At 38.0% G+C, this 16,610-nt stretch overlaps 1 protein-coding gene across 1 annotated transcript in view; it reads right to left on the reverse strand.

Moving 5' to 3' along the window:
• The window catches only part of LOC309653399 (protein WWC3-like), a gene marked incomplete at its 3' end in the record, with an annotated part of 40,698 nt that extends 30,372 nt beyond the window's left edge, over positions 1 to 10,326 (reverse strand). Inside the window, 1 exon segment of the mRNA XM_082448021.1 lies at positions 9,889 to 10,326. Within this exon segment, the coding sequence (XP_082304147.1) occupies positions 9,889 to 10,169 (281 nt within the window). The 5' untranslated portion in view covers positions 10,170 to 10,326.
• Between the last annotated feature and the right edge of the window lie 6,284 nt (positions 10,327 to 16,610).

The raw sequence follows: 16,610 nt of genomic DNA on the forward strand, positions 1-16,610 counted from the left end.
TGGCTGCTGCCCATGGAATCCCGCTCCTCCCCGCCTCCAGTGAATGCCTGGCCTGTTGCCCAGGGAGGCTTGTGTACCTGGGTCCCATAAGAGTCAGAGACACAGCTGGCTACCACACCCAGGGCACTGCACAGACAGCACACTGAAAACACCCCCTCCTTCTGTGGAAGAAGCCTGTTTACTTGTCCAGGAACTTTGGTGTCAGGGTCAGGCTTTGGGTTTTGCACACATCCAGAGGCCTATGGACTCGCTGTCTGGGAAAACAGGCTGAAGAATGACATCTTTGCACTCTCCCATTGACTCACTACAGCTTACCGTAATCTCCAAGAAGGTGCTGATCCATTCGTATGGAGTCCTGAATTTTACAACCGTCACCAGAGGGGCACCCGCAGATGGCCTGGTCTGGGGGCCAGCAGAGCTTAGCTTAACAGTTGTACGGGACTGTACATATTTGCATTCTTTAAAAGCTGCTGCCTTTCAGGGTCAGGCTTCCAATCAGCCTGAACCTAGGTGGTACTGAGGTCTTCCCTGACCTCTTTGGGACACTGACAGGTCCTGGAACACACTCAACAACTGGGAGATATTAAAAATAAAATGAGCTGCTTGGACAAGCAATCACCAACGTTTGAGAGACAAGCAAGAGCTGCAAGGTTGAAGGATAAGATTCATCTCCTAAATGAGGCCACTCCTCCAAGACTGGGAGAGGTGGCTATTTCATGGAGTGTATAAAAGCAAACACAGAAAGTCAAGCAAGATGAGGAAGAGGGGAAATATGCTGTATGTGGAACAATAAAATAAAACCTTGGAGAAAAACATAATGAAATGGAGATAGGTAATTTACTTGATAAAGGGTTCAAAGTAATAATCATAATGGTGCCCACTGAGCTAGGAGAAGAATGCATGAACACAGTGAGAAGTTCAACAAAGACAGAAAATATAGGAAAGTACCAAATCGAAGTCACAGAACTAAAAAATTGAAAAACACTGAAAAATACACTAGCGGGGTTCAATAGACTAGAAGAAGTAGAAGAAAGGATCATTGAGCTCAAAGCAAAGGCAGTGGAATTCACCCAAGCAGAGCAGCAAAAGGAGAAAAAAGATTTTTAAAGTGAAGGCAGCTTTAGGAATGTGTGAGACAACATCAGGTGGACTAACATGCACATTATAGGGGACCCAGAAGGAGAAAAGAGAAGGAAATGGGCAGAACTCTTATTTGAAAAAGAACGATTGAAAAGTTCCTTAACCTGCGGAGGGAAACACATCCAGCTCCGAGTTCCAAATAAGCTGTACTCAAAGGAACCCACAGCAAGACGCAGTATAATTAAAATGTCAAAAGTTAAAGACAGAGACTTAGGGCAGCAAGAGAAAAAGCAACTTGTTACACATAAGAGAATACTCAGAAGACTATCAGCAGATGATTCAGCACAAACTTTGCCGCCCAGAAAGGAGCTGCACAATATAATCAAAGTGCTGAAAGAAAGAAAGAATACCTAGTAAAGTTACCATTCAGAAGTAAAGGAGAGAGAATTTTCCATACAAGCAGTCCTACAGGAGGTGATCACCACTAAACCAGTCTTATAAGAAATGTTAAAGGGACTTCTTTAAGCTGAAAAGAAAGGGCATTAATTAACAGGAACATATATGAAAATATAAATCACCATTAAAGGTAAATATATAGGAAAGGCAGTGGATTAATCTTTTGTAAAGCTAGTATGAAGGTTAAAGACGAAAGTAGTAAAAATTACTGTAAAGATAATAATTGGTATTAGGGGATACACAAGACAAAAGATCTAAAACATGACATCAAAAACATAAAAATTGTGTGTGGGAAAATAAAAACTTAGAGCTTTAGAATGTATTCAAACTTAAGTTGTTATCAACTTAAGATACACTGTTATAAGCTGTTACCTGTAAGCCTCATGGTAACTATAAAGCAACACCCTGTGGTAGATAACACAAAAAATAATGACAAAGGAATCTAAGCATACCATTTGCAAACTGCAAAGGAAGAGAGCAAGAAACAGGAAAGGAATGCTGGAACGAGAAAACAATTTAAAAAAAATGAAATGGCAATAAATACAAATGGACTAAATTCTCCATTCAGAAGTAGCAGAGTGACTGTGCTGCAGACCGGCTCCAGAAAGCTAGAAGTTCCTGGCGGTGAGGGGTAAGGAACTGAAAAGCACCAGTATGGGGTCAGAAGGGCCAAGACAACTGATGGTTGCAAGGCAAGTTTATTCAAAGAGCATGAATGTATATATAGGTTTAGTACGGAACGAATATTAGACAATAAATCAGTAAACCTTGTATTTCCACATAATTCTGTTGCCACTATCTATGCGCCACTATCTATGCGTCAGCATGCCTTATGGGCCATTCTTTGGAGATACAGACTTCCCCCTCAGGGCAGCACGTCCTTCTTCTGGGGAACAACCAGGGGCTCTTAGATCCAGAGCAGGCACCTGGAACGAAACTGGCCGCAAGCCATTTTCCTTTTTTATGCTCAATACCACAGCGTCAGGAGTGCATACCAAGAAAGAGACAAGCAGTTCTCTGGAAAGCAGAAAGCTGAATAAGCTTACAGCTTGGGGGCCACCACATGACTGAATGGCTAAAAAAAAAAACAACATATTTATACACAGCCTACAAGAGACTCACTTCAGGTATCAGGACAGGCACAGACTAAGAGTGAAAGGGGGGACAAAAATATGCCATAGAAATGGAAACCAGAAGAAAGCTGTGGCAGGTATACATATATATATCAGACAAAATAGAGTTTATGAACAAAGACTGTAATAAGAGACAAAGAAGGGGATTACCTAATGATAAAGGGGTCAATCCAGTAAGAGGGTAAAACATATGTAAACATTTATGCACCCAACACAGAACCATCTAAATATATAAAGCAAATATTAACAGTCCTAATGGGAGAAATAGACATCAATACAATAATAGTAGGAGATTCTAATACTCCACTTACATCAACCATACAGATCATCCAGACAGAAAATCAGTAAGAAAACGTAGGCCTTAAAGAATATGTGAGATCACACAGATTTATCAGATATATACAGAATATTCCATCAAAAAAAAAGAAAAAAATCAGCAGAATCACACATTTTTCTGAAGAGCACATGGAACATTATGGAGAAGAAATTATTTTTTAGGCTACAAAACAAGCCTTAATAAGTAAAGGAAGATTCAAGTGTATTCGGCAACAGGTGTAAAAGTAGAGATCAATTATGAAACAAAACTGGAAAGTTCACAAATGTGTGAGATCAAACAACATGTAGTGAACCGTCCATGGGTCAATGAAGAAATCAAAAGAGAAATTTAAAGAAAAACAACCTCAAGAAAATGAGAATACAACATAACAGATTTATGGAATGCAGCAAAAGCCGTTGTAAGAGGTCGGTTCTTGGTGATAAAATGTCTAACTCCAGAAACAAACTAACTTTACACAGGAAGAAAATAGAAAAAGAAGAACAAATGAAGCCCAAAGGTACTATTAAGAAAGACATAACAAAGATCGGGATGGAAATAAATGTAACAAAGACTCGAGAGACAATAGAAGAGATGAATGAAATTAAGAGGCCTTTTTTCTTTTAAAAGATAGACAAATTGATGAAAGTTTAGCTAGACTCATCAAGAAAAGGACAGGGCTTAAATAAATAAAATCAGAAATAAAAGAGGAGATGTTACAACTGACACCACGGAAAAACAAAGCATTATGAGAGGCTGCTATAAACAATTATATGCCAGCAAATTGAACAACACAAAAGAAATGGATGCATCCTAGAAACATGCAAGGCAGGACTGAATTATGAAGAAAAAGAAAACTGAACATACCAATAACTAGTAAGGACATTGAATCAGTAATCCAACACTTCCCACCAAACAAAAGTTCAGGACCAGCAGGCTTCGCTGGTCAGTTTTACCAAACAGTCAAAGAAGATTTAATACCTGTCTTTCTCAAACTTTCTGAAAAAGTTGAAGATGAGGGATGCTTCCTAACTAATGATGGCAGCATTACCCTGTTACCAAAACCTGACAAGGACACCACAAGAAAAAGAAAATTACACTTCTATATCTGTACACACCAAATACACACATCAAACTTCTGGAATGCTTCACAGCAGTTCTAAGAGCAATGTTTTTAGTGATAATTCCTACTACAAGATATAAGAAAAACTTCAAATACACAACCTAACTTTGAACCTCAAGGAATTAGAAAAAGAAGAACAAATGAAGCCTAAAGTTAGCCCAAGGAAGGAAATAATAAAGATGAGAGCAGAAGTAAATGAAATAGAGGCTAAAAAGACAGTAGAAATTATCAATGAAACCGAGAGCAGGTCCTTTGAAAAGATAAACAAAATTGACAAACCTTTAGCCAGGCTCACCAAGAAAAAAAGACTTAATTAAAATCAGAAATATCACAAATAATTAAACTAAGAAATGAATGAGGAGACATAACTAATACCACAGAAGTACAAACGATCATAAGAGACTGCTAAGAACAATTATATATCAACAAATTGGACAACCTACGAGAAATAAATTTCTAGAAACATATAACCAAGACTGAACCATGAAGAAACAAAATTGAACAGACAGTTTACTAGTAACAAGACTGAATCCGTAATTAAAAACCTCCCTCAAAAGTCCAGGAGCGGGCTTCCCTGGTAGCGCAGTGGTTGAGAATCTGCCTGCCAATGCAGGGGACACGGGTTCGAGCCCTGGTCTGGGAAGATCCCACATGCCACGGAGCAACTGGGCCCGTGAGCCACAATTACTGAGCCTGCGTGTCTGGAGCCTGTGCTCCACAACAAGAGAGGCCGCGATGGTGAGAGGCCCGCGCACCGCAATGAAGAGTGGTCCCCACTTGCCGCAACTAGAGAAAGCCCTCGCACAGAAACGAAGACCCAACACAGCCATAAATAAATAAATAAATAAAAGAACGTGAATTTAAAAAAAAAAAAAAAAAGTCCAGGAGCATATGATTTCACTAGTGAATTCTACCAAACATTCAAAGAAGACTTAATAACAATTTTTCCCCAACTCTTCCAAAAAACAGAAGATGAAGGAACAATTTCAAACTCATTTTATGATGCCAGGATTACCCTGTTAACAAAACCTGACATGGACACCACAAGAAAAGAAAATTACAGGCCAATATCCCTGATGAACATAGACGAAAAACTCACCAACAAAATATTAACAAAGTGAATTCAACAATAAATTAAAAGATTCATACACTATAATCAAGTGAGGATTATTCCAGAGATGCAATAATGGTTCAATATTTGCAAATCAACATTGTATACCACATTAACAAGATGAAGGACAAAAATGATATGATTATCTCAATAGATACAAAAAAAAGCATTTGACAAAATTCAAACCATTTTTGACAAAAACTCTAAAAAAAGTGGGTATACAGGGAGCATACCTGAACATAATAAAGGTCATTGTGACAAACCCACAGAAAACATTATACTCAAACATGAAAAACTAAAAGCTTTTCCTCTAAGACCAGGAACAAGGCAAGGATGCCCACTCTCGCCACTTTTATTCAACATAGTATTGAAAGTCCTAGGCACAGCAAACTGACTAGAAAAAGAAATAAAAGAAATCCAAAATGGAAAGGAATAAGTACACCTATAACTATCTGCAGATGACATGATATGACATATAGGGAACTCTAAGGACTCCACCAAAAAGTTGTTAGAACTAATAAATGAAGTTGCAGTAAATTTGCAGGATACAAAACCAATATAGAGAAATATTTTACATTTCTAAACACTAACAGAGATCTGTCAGAAAGACAAATGATGAAAGACAATCCCATTTACAATTGTATCGAAAAGAATAAAATACCAGGAATAAATTGAACGAAGGAGGTGAAAAACCTGTATAATGATGAGAGAAACTGAAGAAAAAAACAAATAAATAGAAAGATATTCTGTGCTTGTGGACTGGTAGAATTAACACTGTTAAAATGTCAATAATACTCAAAGCAATCTACAGAGTCAATGCAATCCCTATCAAAATACCAATGGCATTTCCCACTGAAAGAGAATAAACAATCCTAAAACTGGCATCCACAAATGACCCCAATAGTCAAAGCAATCTTGAGAAAGAACTAACCTGGAAGAATCACACTTCCTGATTTCAAACTAAATGACAAAGCTATAGTCAAATCAGTATGATATCTGTATAAAAAGACACATAGATCAATGGAGCAGAACAAACAGCCTAGAAGTAAACCTACTCATATATGGTCAGTTAATTTACAACAAAAGAGCCAAGAATATAAAATGGGGAAAGGACATTCTCTTCAATAAATAGTGATAAGAAAACTGGACAGCCACACACAAAAGAATGAAACTGGACCACTAGTTTACACCATATAAAAAATTAACCAAAATGGATTAAAGACTTGGCTATAAGATGTGAAACTACAAAACACCAAGAGGAAAACATAGGTGGTATGACAAGACCCTGACACTGGTCTTGGTGACAACATTTTGGATTTGACATCAAAAGCACAGGCAACAAAAGCAAAAATAAGCAAATGTACTATATCAAACTAAAAACCTTCTGCACAGCAAAGGAAACCATCAACCAAATAAAAAGGCAACTGAATGAATGGGAAAAGATATCTGCAAATCATATATCTCATAAGGGGTTAATATCCAAAATATATAAAAAATTCACACAACTCAGTTGAAAAAAACAAACAATCCAATTTAAAAAATGGCCAAAGAATCTGAAATAGACATTTATCTAAAGAAGACATATAGATGACCAACACATGTAAAGGCACATGTAAAGATGCTCAGCATCTCTAATTATTAGAGAAATGCAAATCAAAACCACAGTGAGATACCACCTCACACCTGTCGGAATGGCTATTATCAAAAAGAACAGAAATAACAAGACTTAGTGAGGATGTGGAGAAAAGGGAACCCTCCTACACTGTTGGTGGGAATGTAAATTGGTGCAGCCACTATGAACAACAATATGGAGGTTCCTTAAAAATCAAAAGTAGAGTTACCATATGATCAAGCAACACCACTTCTGGATATTTATCCAAAAAGAAAAAAGTGAAAACATTAATTTGAAAAGATACATGTATCCCAATATTCATAGCAGCATTAATTACAACAGCCAAGATATGCAAGCAACGTAAGTGTCCATTGTCAGGTGAATGAATAAAGAAAATGTGGTAAATACACACATACATTGGAATATTACTCAGCCAGAAAAGAAGAAAATCTTGTCATTTGTGACAACATAGAGGAAACTTGAGAGTACAGTGCTACAGTGAGATAAGTCAAAGACGTAAAGTATGGTCTCACTTATATGTGGAATCTAAAACAAACAAATAAACTAACAAGCTCATAGATACAGAGAGCAGACTGGTGGTGGCCAGACCTGAAGGACAGAGTGAAATGAGTAAAGGTGGTCAAAAACTTCCAGTTATCAAGTTAATTAAATCATGGAGAAGTAATGTACAGCAGTATGACTAGACTTAATCATTCTGTATTGTGTATTTGAAAGTTGCTATGAAAGTAAATCTTATAAGTTCTCATCACAAGAAAAAAAAATGTTGTAACCATGGGTGGTGATGAATGTAAATGTAAATTCCCCATAAAACAGAGGTGGAAACACTTATACAAGCCAGTCTATCAATTACTGAGAGATGTAAAAACTGTCTGGGGTGTAAGCAGCCATATTTCTATTCTATTTTTCTATAAAAATAGGAATCTTAAATACTTGCCAACCTTCTGTACACATTTTTTCAACTAGGAAGCAAAAGACATACAGGAAACTTGCCAGGGTTCAACCCTAGAAGTAGAGTCTCATGTTTGCACATTAAAGAAGGTGAACTTCTAAGAACATTAAGAACTACTTCTATGAAGAGGAGTATTTTAAAAGATAATAGATTTTAAAATGTACAGTCTAATTTACTATCTTTAAGTCATTTACTTTAAATAGTACTTTACTTTTTAAATGTTTATTTTTTATTAATTTCTACTGAAGTATAGTTGATTTATAGTGTTATGTTAGTTTCAGGTGTACAGTAAAGTGATTCAGTTATACATATACACATACGTATATAAACAGATATTCCTTTTTTATACTCTCTTCCATTATAGGTTATTACAAGATATTGAGTATAGTTCCTAGTGCTATACAGTAGGTCCTTGATGGTTATCTATTTTATATATACTAGTATGTATATTTTAATCCCAAACTCCTAATTTATCCATCCTCCCTTTCCCCTTTACCATTTCTGACCCAGGACCAATATATTTCATACTCAGAAGACAAGTTCACCTCTCCTTCTTCACCCCATGGTTTCAGATCCCAAGACTCAGCTCCTGCATTGGTCCCACAAGAGACCGCATAAGCTGGACAAGTTTGGGGGACCCAGGCCTTGAATCCAAGCGTAATGGTAACACCTGCTCTGGGGGTTCCCTGGATTTGTGCCCTGGGATCTCCACATGGCAAGGGCGGAATCAGTCACTGGTGTGTGGGTGTCAGGTCCTGAGAAGCAAGTAGTATTCACAGGACTGAATCCATCCCATTAACAGAGAACCAAATGGAACTGCCAGGCCCTCCCACCCAGAACATACACAAGAGAACAGCATGGGGAGAACGGAAGGTGATATTAAGCTGAAACAATACAGAAGCACAAGAGCACTGATGAAACTTCCATTTCATAGTCCCTTTGCAGAGTCAGAAGCAATAAACTCTGGGTTTATTTTGAGCGAGGTGACAGGGCACTCTACCACGCCAGCCAAATTAACATGCACTCTGCCCATTCCTATGCGCTGGACTCTCCAAACCACACCTCTTCCCTCCAGCGCTGACGTTAGCCCCTAAGGACACGACACAGACCTATCAATTAATGATGAATAACCAAGCAGAGATAACCCGCAGCAAATACAGAGGACAATCCTAACACTCGATGAAACGGTCGTTATAAGGGCATCTGTACTGACCAAATAATTCAGGTGATTATTAAACTCTACCTAGAGAATGCTCACAGAGATACAGCTTATGATCCTGGTAATACAGTGAATTTTAAAGAGCCAGTATGTTATCGAATGGGCGGTGGGCTCTCCAAAGCTCAGCAAATATCCCCAGACTTCTGACAGCTGTGCAACGAGGAAAGCAGATCCAGCCTTCCACACAATTTGTGATCACACAACAATCTGTGATCACACACAGCAAACGCAAACCAGGAGACAGGGCACACAATGAAAGGGCGAGCAACAGAGGACAAAGGACTCTGCGCTGGCTTCATATGTCCCACGCTGGTAAAGAGCCCCAAGACCAACTGAAGAGACGCACGTTCAGAAACAGACACGCGAGAGAGCGGAGACTTCCTGCTGCCAAAAGGGCAGGCTTTGCTGGCGAGAAATCAAAGTCGGAGATAAAAGTAAGAGGTAGACTGCGGAAACGGAGATGCTGCTGACGTCAGGAACGAGGTTCCTCTGTGGTCACGGAGCCGACCACCACCTGCCTCCGGGCCCCTGCTGGCTGGAGACCCGACACCTGTCCCGGGCGCTGTCCTGAAAACACAGGGGGCGGGTGCACCCGGCACCTGCAGCGGGAGTGGGCGGGGTCTAAGTGGTGGGTTCCCCGGTCTTCCCTGCTCCCTCCGGTTCTCGACCACCTCCCACCCGTAAGAGGGACCGGGAGCCTCCGAGCCCTGGGCACCCCCTGCGGACGGCAGGCGCCCTGGGCACCCCCTGCGGACGGCAGGCACCGGCTCCCTCCACCTTCCGCCAGGCCGTGGCTGCCTGAGTAACAAGGTTTCGGCTTTGCCAGCTGCTCCTCCGCTGGAAGCCGGCCCCGCCTGCCCGGCCAGCCCACCTTTCCGTGGCACCCTGCACGGACGTGGCCCGGGAGCGCTGGATCTCCTCCTCCAGGCGCCGCCGCTCCTCCTCCAGCCGGGCCACGTCCTCCGCCGGCCTCCTCTGCTGAATGATGAGCTGCAGCTCCTGAAGCAGGGCCTCCTTCTCCTTGATGAGCTGCAGCCGGCCCCTGTCGGCCTCGGCCATGCCCGGCCAGGACTCGCTCTCAAACTGGGCCAGCTGCCGCTGGATATTTGAGACTCTGCGAGACAGGGACACAGAAAAATCCATGAACTTCATTTTAAAAATTCTCTTCACGATACAGACGCTAAAATCCTCAACTAAGTATTAGCAAATTGAATCCAACATAACACAGAAAGAATTACACCACAACCGTCAAGTGGGATTTATCCTAGGTGTGCTAGTTCAACATTCAAAAATCAATTAATATAATCCATCACAGCAACCGATTGAAAAAGAAGATCATGTGACCATATCAAGAGATGCAGAACAAGCGTCTGACAAAATCTAGCATTCATTTAGTATATATAAAAAACAAACAAAAAAAACCCCACTAAAATAGAAATAGAAACTTCCTCAATTTGATAAAGAACATCCACAAAAAAAAAAAAATACAACTCATACCATTCTTAATGGTGTGAAGCTCAAGCTTTCTCACTGAGATCAACTTCAAGACAACGGTGTACCCCATCACCAATCCTTTTCAACATCATATGGAAGTCCTAACTAATGGAATAAAATAAAAGGAGTACACTGTGCACAGATTGGAAAGAAAGACATAAAACAGTCATCGTTCACAGCTCACATAATCATCTATGAGGAAAACCCAAAAGAAGCTGATAACAAAAAAAATTTCACCTGGAACTCTTAAGCAATTAGTGCAAGATTGCAGGATACAAGCTTATACAAAAGTCAACTGCTTTCCTAAATACCATCAATAAACAAGTGGATCTGAAATTTAAAACACAATACCATTCACATGGCACCTCCAAAAATGAAATACTTAGTTATAAGTCTAACCAAACTTGTACAAGATCTATACAAAGGAAATTACAAAACTATGATGAACTGAAACAAAGAAGAACTAAATAAATGAAGAGACATTCCATGTTCATGGATAGGAAAGGTTCCAATACTGTCAAGATGTCACTTCTTCCCAGCTTGCTCTATAGATTCAAAACAATCCCAATCAAAATTCCAGCAACTTATATTTGTGGACATAAACAAATTGATTCTAAAGGGGCAACAGGCCCAGAACAGCCAACACACTACTGAAGGAAGAGAACAAAGCTGGAGAACTGACACTAGGAGACCTCAAGACTTAATATAAAGCAGTACAGTAATCAAGATAGTGTGGTACTGGCAAAAGCATAGGATAGCAAAGGCAGTCTTTTCATCAAATGGTGCTGGAACAACTGGACATACACATGCAAAAAAAAAAATCATCTAGACATAGACTTCACACCCTTCACAAAATTTAACTCAAGACCTAAATATAAAAGGCAAAACTGTAAAACTCTTAGAAGATTACATAGGAGAAAACTAATAAGACCTTAGTTTGGAAATGTCATTTTAGATACAATACCAAAGGCATGATCCATGAAAGAAATAATGGGTAAGTTCAACTTCATTAAAATTAAAACTTCTGCTCAGTGAAAGACAATGTCAACAGATGTGAGACAACAAATCACAGACTGGGAGGGAACATTTGCAAAAGACACATCTGATACAGAACTGTTATCCAAAATATAGAAAGAATACTTAAAACTCAACAATGAGGGAACAAACAACTCAATTAACTGGGCCAGAGACCTTAACGGACACCTCACTGAAGAAAATAAACAGACAGCAAAGCATATGAAAACAAGATGCTCTAAATCATATGTCACCAGGGAAATGAAAATTAAAACAACAGTGAGATTCCACCACACACCTATTAGAATAGCCAAAATGAGAACATGTACAGCACCAAATGCTGATGAGGATGTGGAGCAACAGGAACTCCCATTCACTGCTGGAAGGAATGCAAGATGCTACAGCCACTTTGGCAGTTTCTCACAAAACTAAACATACTCTTACCATGTGATCCAGCAGTCACACTCCTTCGTGTTTACCCAAAAGAGCTGAAATTTTATGTCCACACAAATCTGCACATGGATGTTTATAGCAGCTTTGTTTATAATAGGCAAACCTTGGAAGCAATTTGTTTCCATTTCACTGCTTATTAATTTTGTCCTGCTTTTATTTATATTGTCTATGTATCAAGAAACACTTCCCTTTATGTTTTTACATTTTATCAATGGAAATGTATGTTTATTCCTTCAATAAAATTGTACATAGGATAAAAAAAACTTGGAGGCAACCAAGATGTCCTACTTTAGTAGATGAACAGATAAACTATGGTACATTTAAACAATGGGATATTATTCAGCCCTAAAAAGGAATGAGCCATCAAGACATGAAATACAGGAAGGAAACTTACACAGTATTATAAGTGAAAGAAGTCAATCTGAAAAGGCTACATACTGCATGATAATATGTATATGACTCTCTGGGAAACTATGGAGTTAGTAAAATCTCAGTGGTTTTCATAGGTTAGTGCTGAGGAAGGAATGAGTAGGCAGAGCACTGTGGATTTTTAGGGAAGTGAAAAGACTGTACTGAATACCATAATATTGGATACATGTCATTATACATTTGTCCAAATGCACAGAATATACAATACCATGAATGAACCCTAATGTACAGGAACTATGGACTTCAGGTGATTATGATGTGACAATGTAGGTTCATGAATTGTAACAAATGTACCTGCCCTCTGGTACATCTCTGGAGATGTTTATAGTGAGGGAGGTTATTTGTGTAGACAGGTAAGAAGTACATGGGAACTCTGTATATTGTCCACTGAGTTTTGCTGTAAACCTGAAAATGCTCTAAAAAATAAAACATATGTAAAATATAAATATAAAATATACATAAGAAGGTGAAATGCAGTGTTCTTTCATGAATAATCTACCTAAATACTTACCTAAACATTTTAAAGGTTATTCACTGTAACCGTAAAGGTTACATCTCTAGAAAATAAGAAATCACTCACTGTGTTTGGTAAATGTTACAGCAAAACATGCAACAATTACTTGCTAAGCATAGCAATGACCTATTTTCTGAGTTTAGTACAGCCTGGCAAATTCCAGCCTACACTGTGCATTTTCAGAACAAACATGCAAAATGCCCAGAGGAATATTCACAAGAGGCAACATTCCTTCAAAAAATATGAGCAACCTAAAGAGAAGAAGTATATGATTAATAATGTGACCACTGTAGATAATCAATATGGATAATGAATTTTGAAATATTACATGTGGAAATTCTAAAATCCAACACTACTACATCATAATAAGCAAGAAAAAATTGGATATAAAACCACTTAGCAAACCGAAGACCTATGTCAGTTAATGCTTGTCCTTAGCAGGGAGTCATGAGAGCTGCTTTTGTTGATATTTTTACATTTTCTAAGAAGACAAGAAAAGTGAAATTCCAGACATACATACACATTGATGAGAGCCAATTATTTAGCCAGAAAGTATCCTCCTTACACTAACTGGTATCCTGCTGTTTTGTCTTCAAGATGGTATTTCATTTTTGACGAAGAAAATTTCTTTTTGATATGCTTTATAGCTTTAAGAAGGACATATTTTAAACAACTGTGTTTTAAGATGTTACCAAAGGGTGAAAAAAGATAAAGTCTCTAAGCATGTGAGAGCAATGCTAAAGCAGTGGGCCAATATTGAAAACAAGGGGCCCTAAGCATTTGAGGAGAAATATGACATGATAATTGTCTCAGTTTTGCACATGTTCTAAAATTAAGACTAGGAAAGATAAACAAACAGGCATAAATATAGTCAAATATTGAATTTCAGAAGACAGACTATTTATTATTATTTACGTCAATATAAATAATTGCATTTAAATTCTTTCAAACAAAATGAAATGGAATATCTACTGCTATTACCTGTTACTGTACTACTTAAAATGTCTTTGAAAACAATTATGTGTGGCTTTTCCATTAATGGCTCAACATTAACCTATTGAGCCAAATAAATAAAAGGAAAAAAAATAGTTTAACTTAAGTTGGTCTGAGGGACTGATACTCAGTCTAAGAGGAGGGAAAAAGGGAGTTCTCAACTAGTCAGAAGGATAAAAAAAAGCTGAAAAATCTCCATTCTTAATGAATCAGATCTTTACAAGTGTTAGCAATATTTTGAATTTGACATTTTAAATGCACTTGACATTTTGTTACATGTATTCGGAAGCTAACCACAAATGAGAATCCATTATTTTGTATTACAGTAGACACTGCATTTTGGTAAAATTGTAGGTAGACACATACTGAACTGTGTTCAATTTCTCTCCAGGGAAAAAGAAGTAAGCAGAAGGCAAGATTTTTAAAATGAGTTTCTTACCTCTTTCTGGCCTCCTCACATTGCCAATTAAGTCTGACCTGGCCTACAAGGTTTGTTTTATCATCAAAGGCAAACTTTGGGGAATAAAAGAAAAACAATAAAAATTCATATTAAAATATTTTCAAAATTGTAAATTCATTTAAATTTCAGCAGCAGTTAAAAATACTCTTTTAGTTCTTCTGTAAATTTCAATTTTTCAAAGCACTGGAAGGAAATGTACCAAATAAAATTCTGTTGCAACCTCTGACCAGAGGGTTTTGGGAATCCGGGTTTAATATTATCTAAACAGTTGGACTTTTTTTCCTCAGTGGAAATATATTCATTTGTTATTATATTAAACAAAATTGAAGTTTTTTAAAGAAAGAAATAATTTATTAACAGTTGATACAAAGGTTTAAAATGTTATCCCATTTAGTACACTGTTCTCAAATATCCAGTTTCTCAATGAATGCGGAATGATGATGTCCTACTAAGAAATAATAAAATCTGAAAAAGACAGACTAGTATGTGTTTGGGATATAGGATATTGGAGATATATCTCTCCAATATGGTATGGTATATAAAAGAACAAAATGTAAAAAGAAGGAAATCAATGAATAAAAATGAGTGGGATTGGGCAATATTACTTTAAGAGCTAGAATATAAAATGTGGTGTTCTGGAGCCAATCAGTAGTTGTATTTAAATATTTTTCCTACCAATTACACTGAAGTGATCAACATGCTAGACAAAACAAAAAGACCTATACGAAACACAATTGTGGCTTACTTTTTTTCATTCCTGGAAATGTCATAAAAATGTATTTTCAATAAATCCTTCAGGGACTTCCCTGGTGGCGCACAGGTTAAGAACCCTCCTGCCAATGCAGGGGACACAGGTTCAATTCCTGGTCCAGGAAGATCCTACATGCCGTGGAGCAACTAAACCTGTGCACTGCAACTACTGACCCTGCGCTCTAGAGTCTGCGAGCCACAACTACTGAGCCCGCATGCTGCAACTAATGAAGCCCGTGCACCTAGAGCCCGTGCTCCACAACAAGAGAAACCACCGCAATGAGAAGCCCACGCACCGCAACGAAGAGTAGCCCCCGCTCGCCCCAACTAGAGAAAGCCGGCACACAGCAACAAAGACCCAATGCATCCAATGATAAATAAAATAAAATTTTAAAAAATCCTTCAAGGTGTAGATTTGACTTTACTAGATCATATATTATGACCACTAAGTCTTTTTCCTTTTAATAACTTCATGTCAACAAATATTTAAGAACATTCTACTTGAATGATTAGTAATTAATATGTTGATACACATTTTGACAAATTTCTATTGTGAATTTCTCTACACGTATATTGCCTTGGAAATATACTGAATGACAAGATGAAGAAGTGGCTTATGGTGCACTGAAAATTCTCCAATGAAATGAGTCACAATCATATATTTAAACAGTTCTCTCAGCTCTCCCTTTCCACAAACTCTGCTCAGTATACATATTTAGATATGAAGTTTGACATCTTCAGAAACTTTCCAGAGTGGAAATGCTCTACTTGTCTTTTCATCACCCTCTTTAACACTGAGCTGATTCTTCAGTGAGATTAATACACTTCACTCCTTAAATCTCTTCTAAAAGTAATTCACAAACTTGTAGGCTTCACTCTTCTTTGAGACAAATAAAAATGTTTTAGTCAAAAACAAAGCAACCTACAGTTTAAAAATACCAAAATGGTTCCTGTCTCAGTTTCTATATAGTCCTATATCATGTACCACAAATTCCAAATTCCAATGTTATGCTGATATTGCTTATAAGTCTCTGGTTACAAATCCCTATTCTTGAAAAACATGTCATATACCTAACACCTTCCCTCAAAACTGACTCATAATATTAACTAAAATAGATACACTTCTAAGTTGGCCCTCAACAATCTTCACTTTCTGTTTTTCAGCCCTCTACTAGAAAGTAGGTTGGACCCAGTGACTTGATTCAATCCAATAGAACAGAGCAAAGGTAAAGAGAAGTCATTTCTGTGATTAGGTTACAATGGATTGTTACTCCCATCATGTTAGGTGACTTTCTCTATTGCCTTCTTAGCGTGCACATTTTGGTGAAACAAACAGCCATGCTGAAGAGTATAGGTGATTTACAATATTGCGTTAGTTTCAGGTGTACAGCAAAGTGAATCAGTTTTACATATACATATATCCACTCTTTTTAAAATTCTTTTCCCATGTAGGTCATTACAGACTGTTGAGTAGAGTTCCCTGTGC

This window comes from Balaenoptera physalus (assembly GCF_965194825.1).
Source record: "Balaenoptera physalus genome assembly, chromosome: Y".
Lineage (NCBI taxonomy): Eukaryota > Metazoa > Chordata > Mammalia > Artiodactyla > Balaenopteridae > Balaenoptera > Balaenoptera physalus.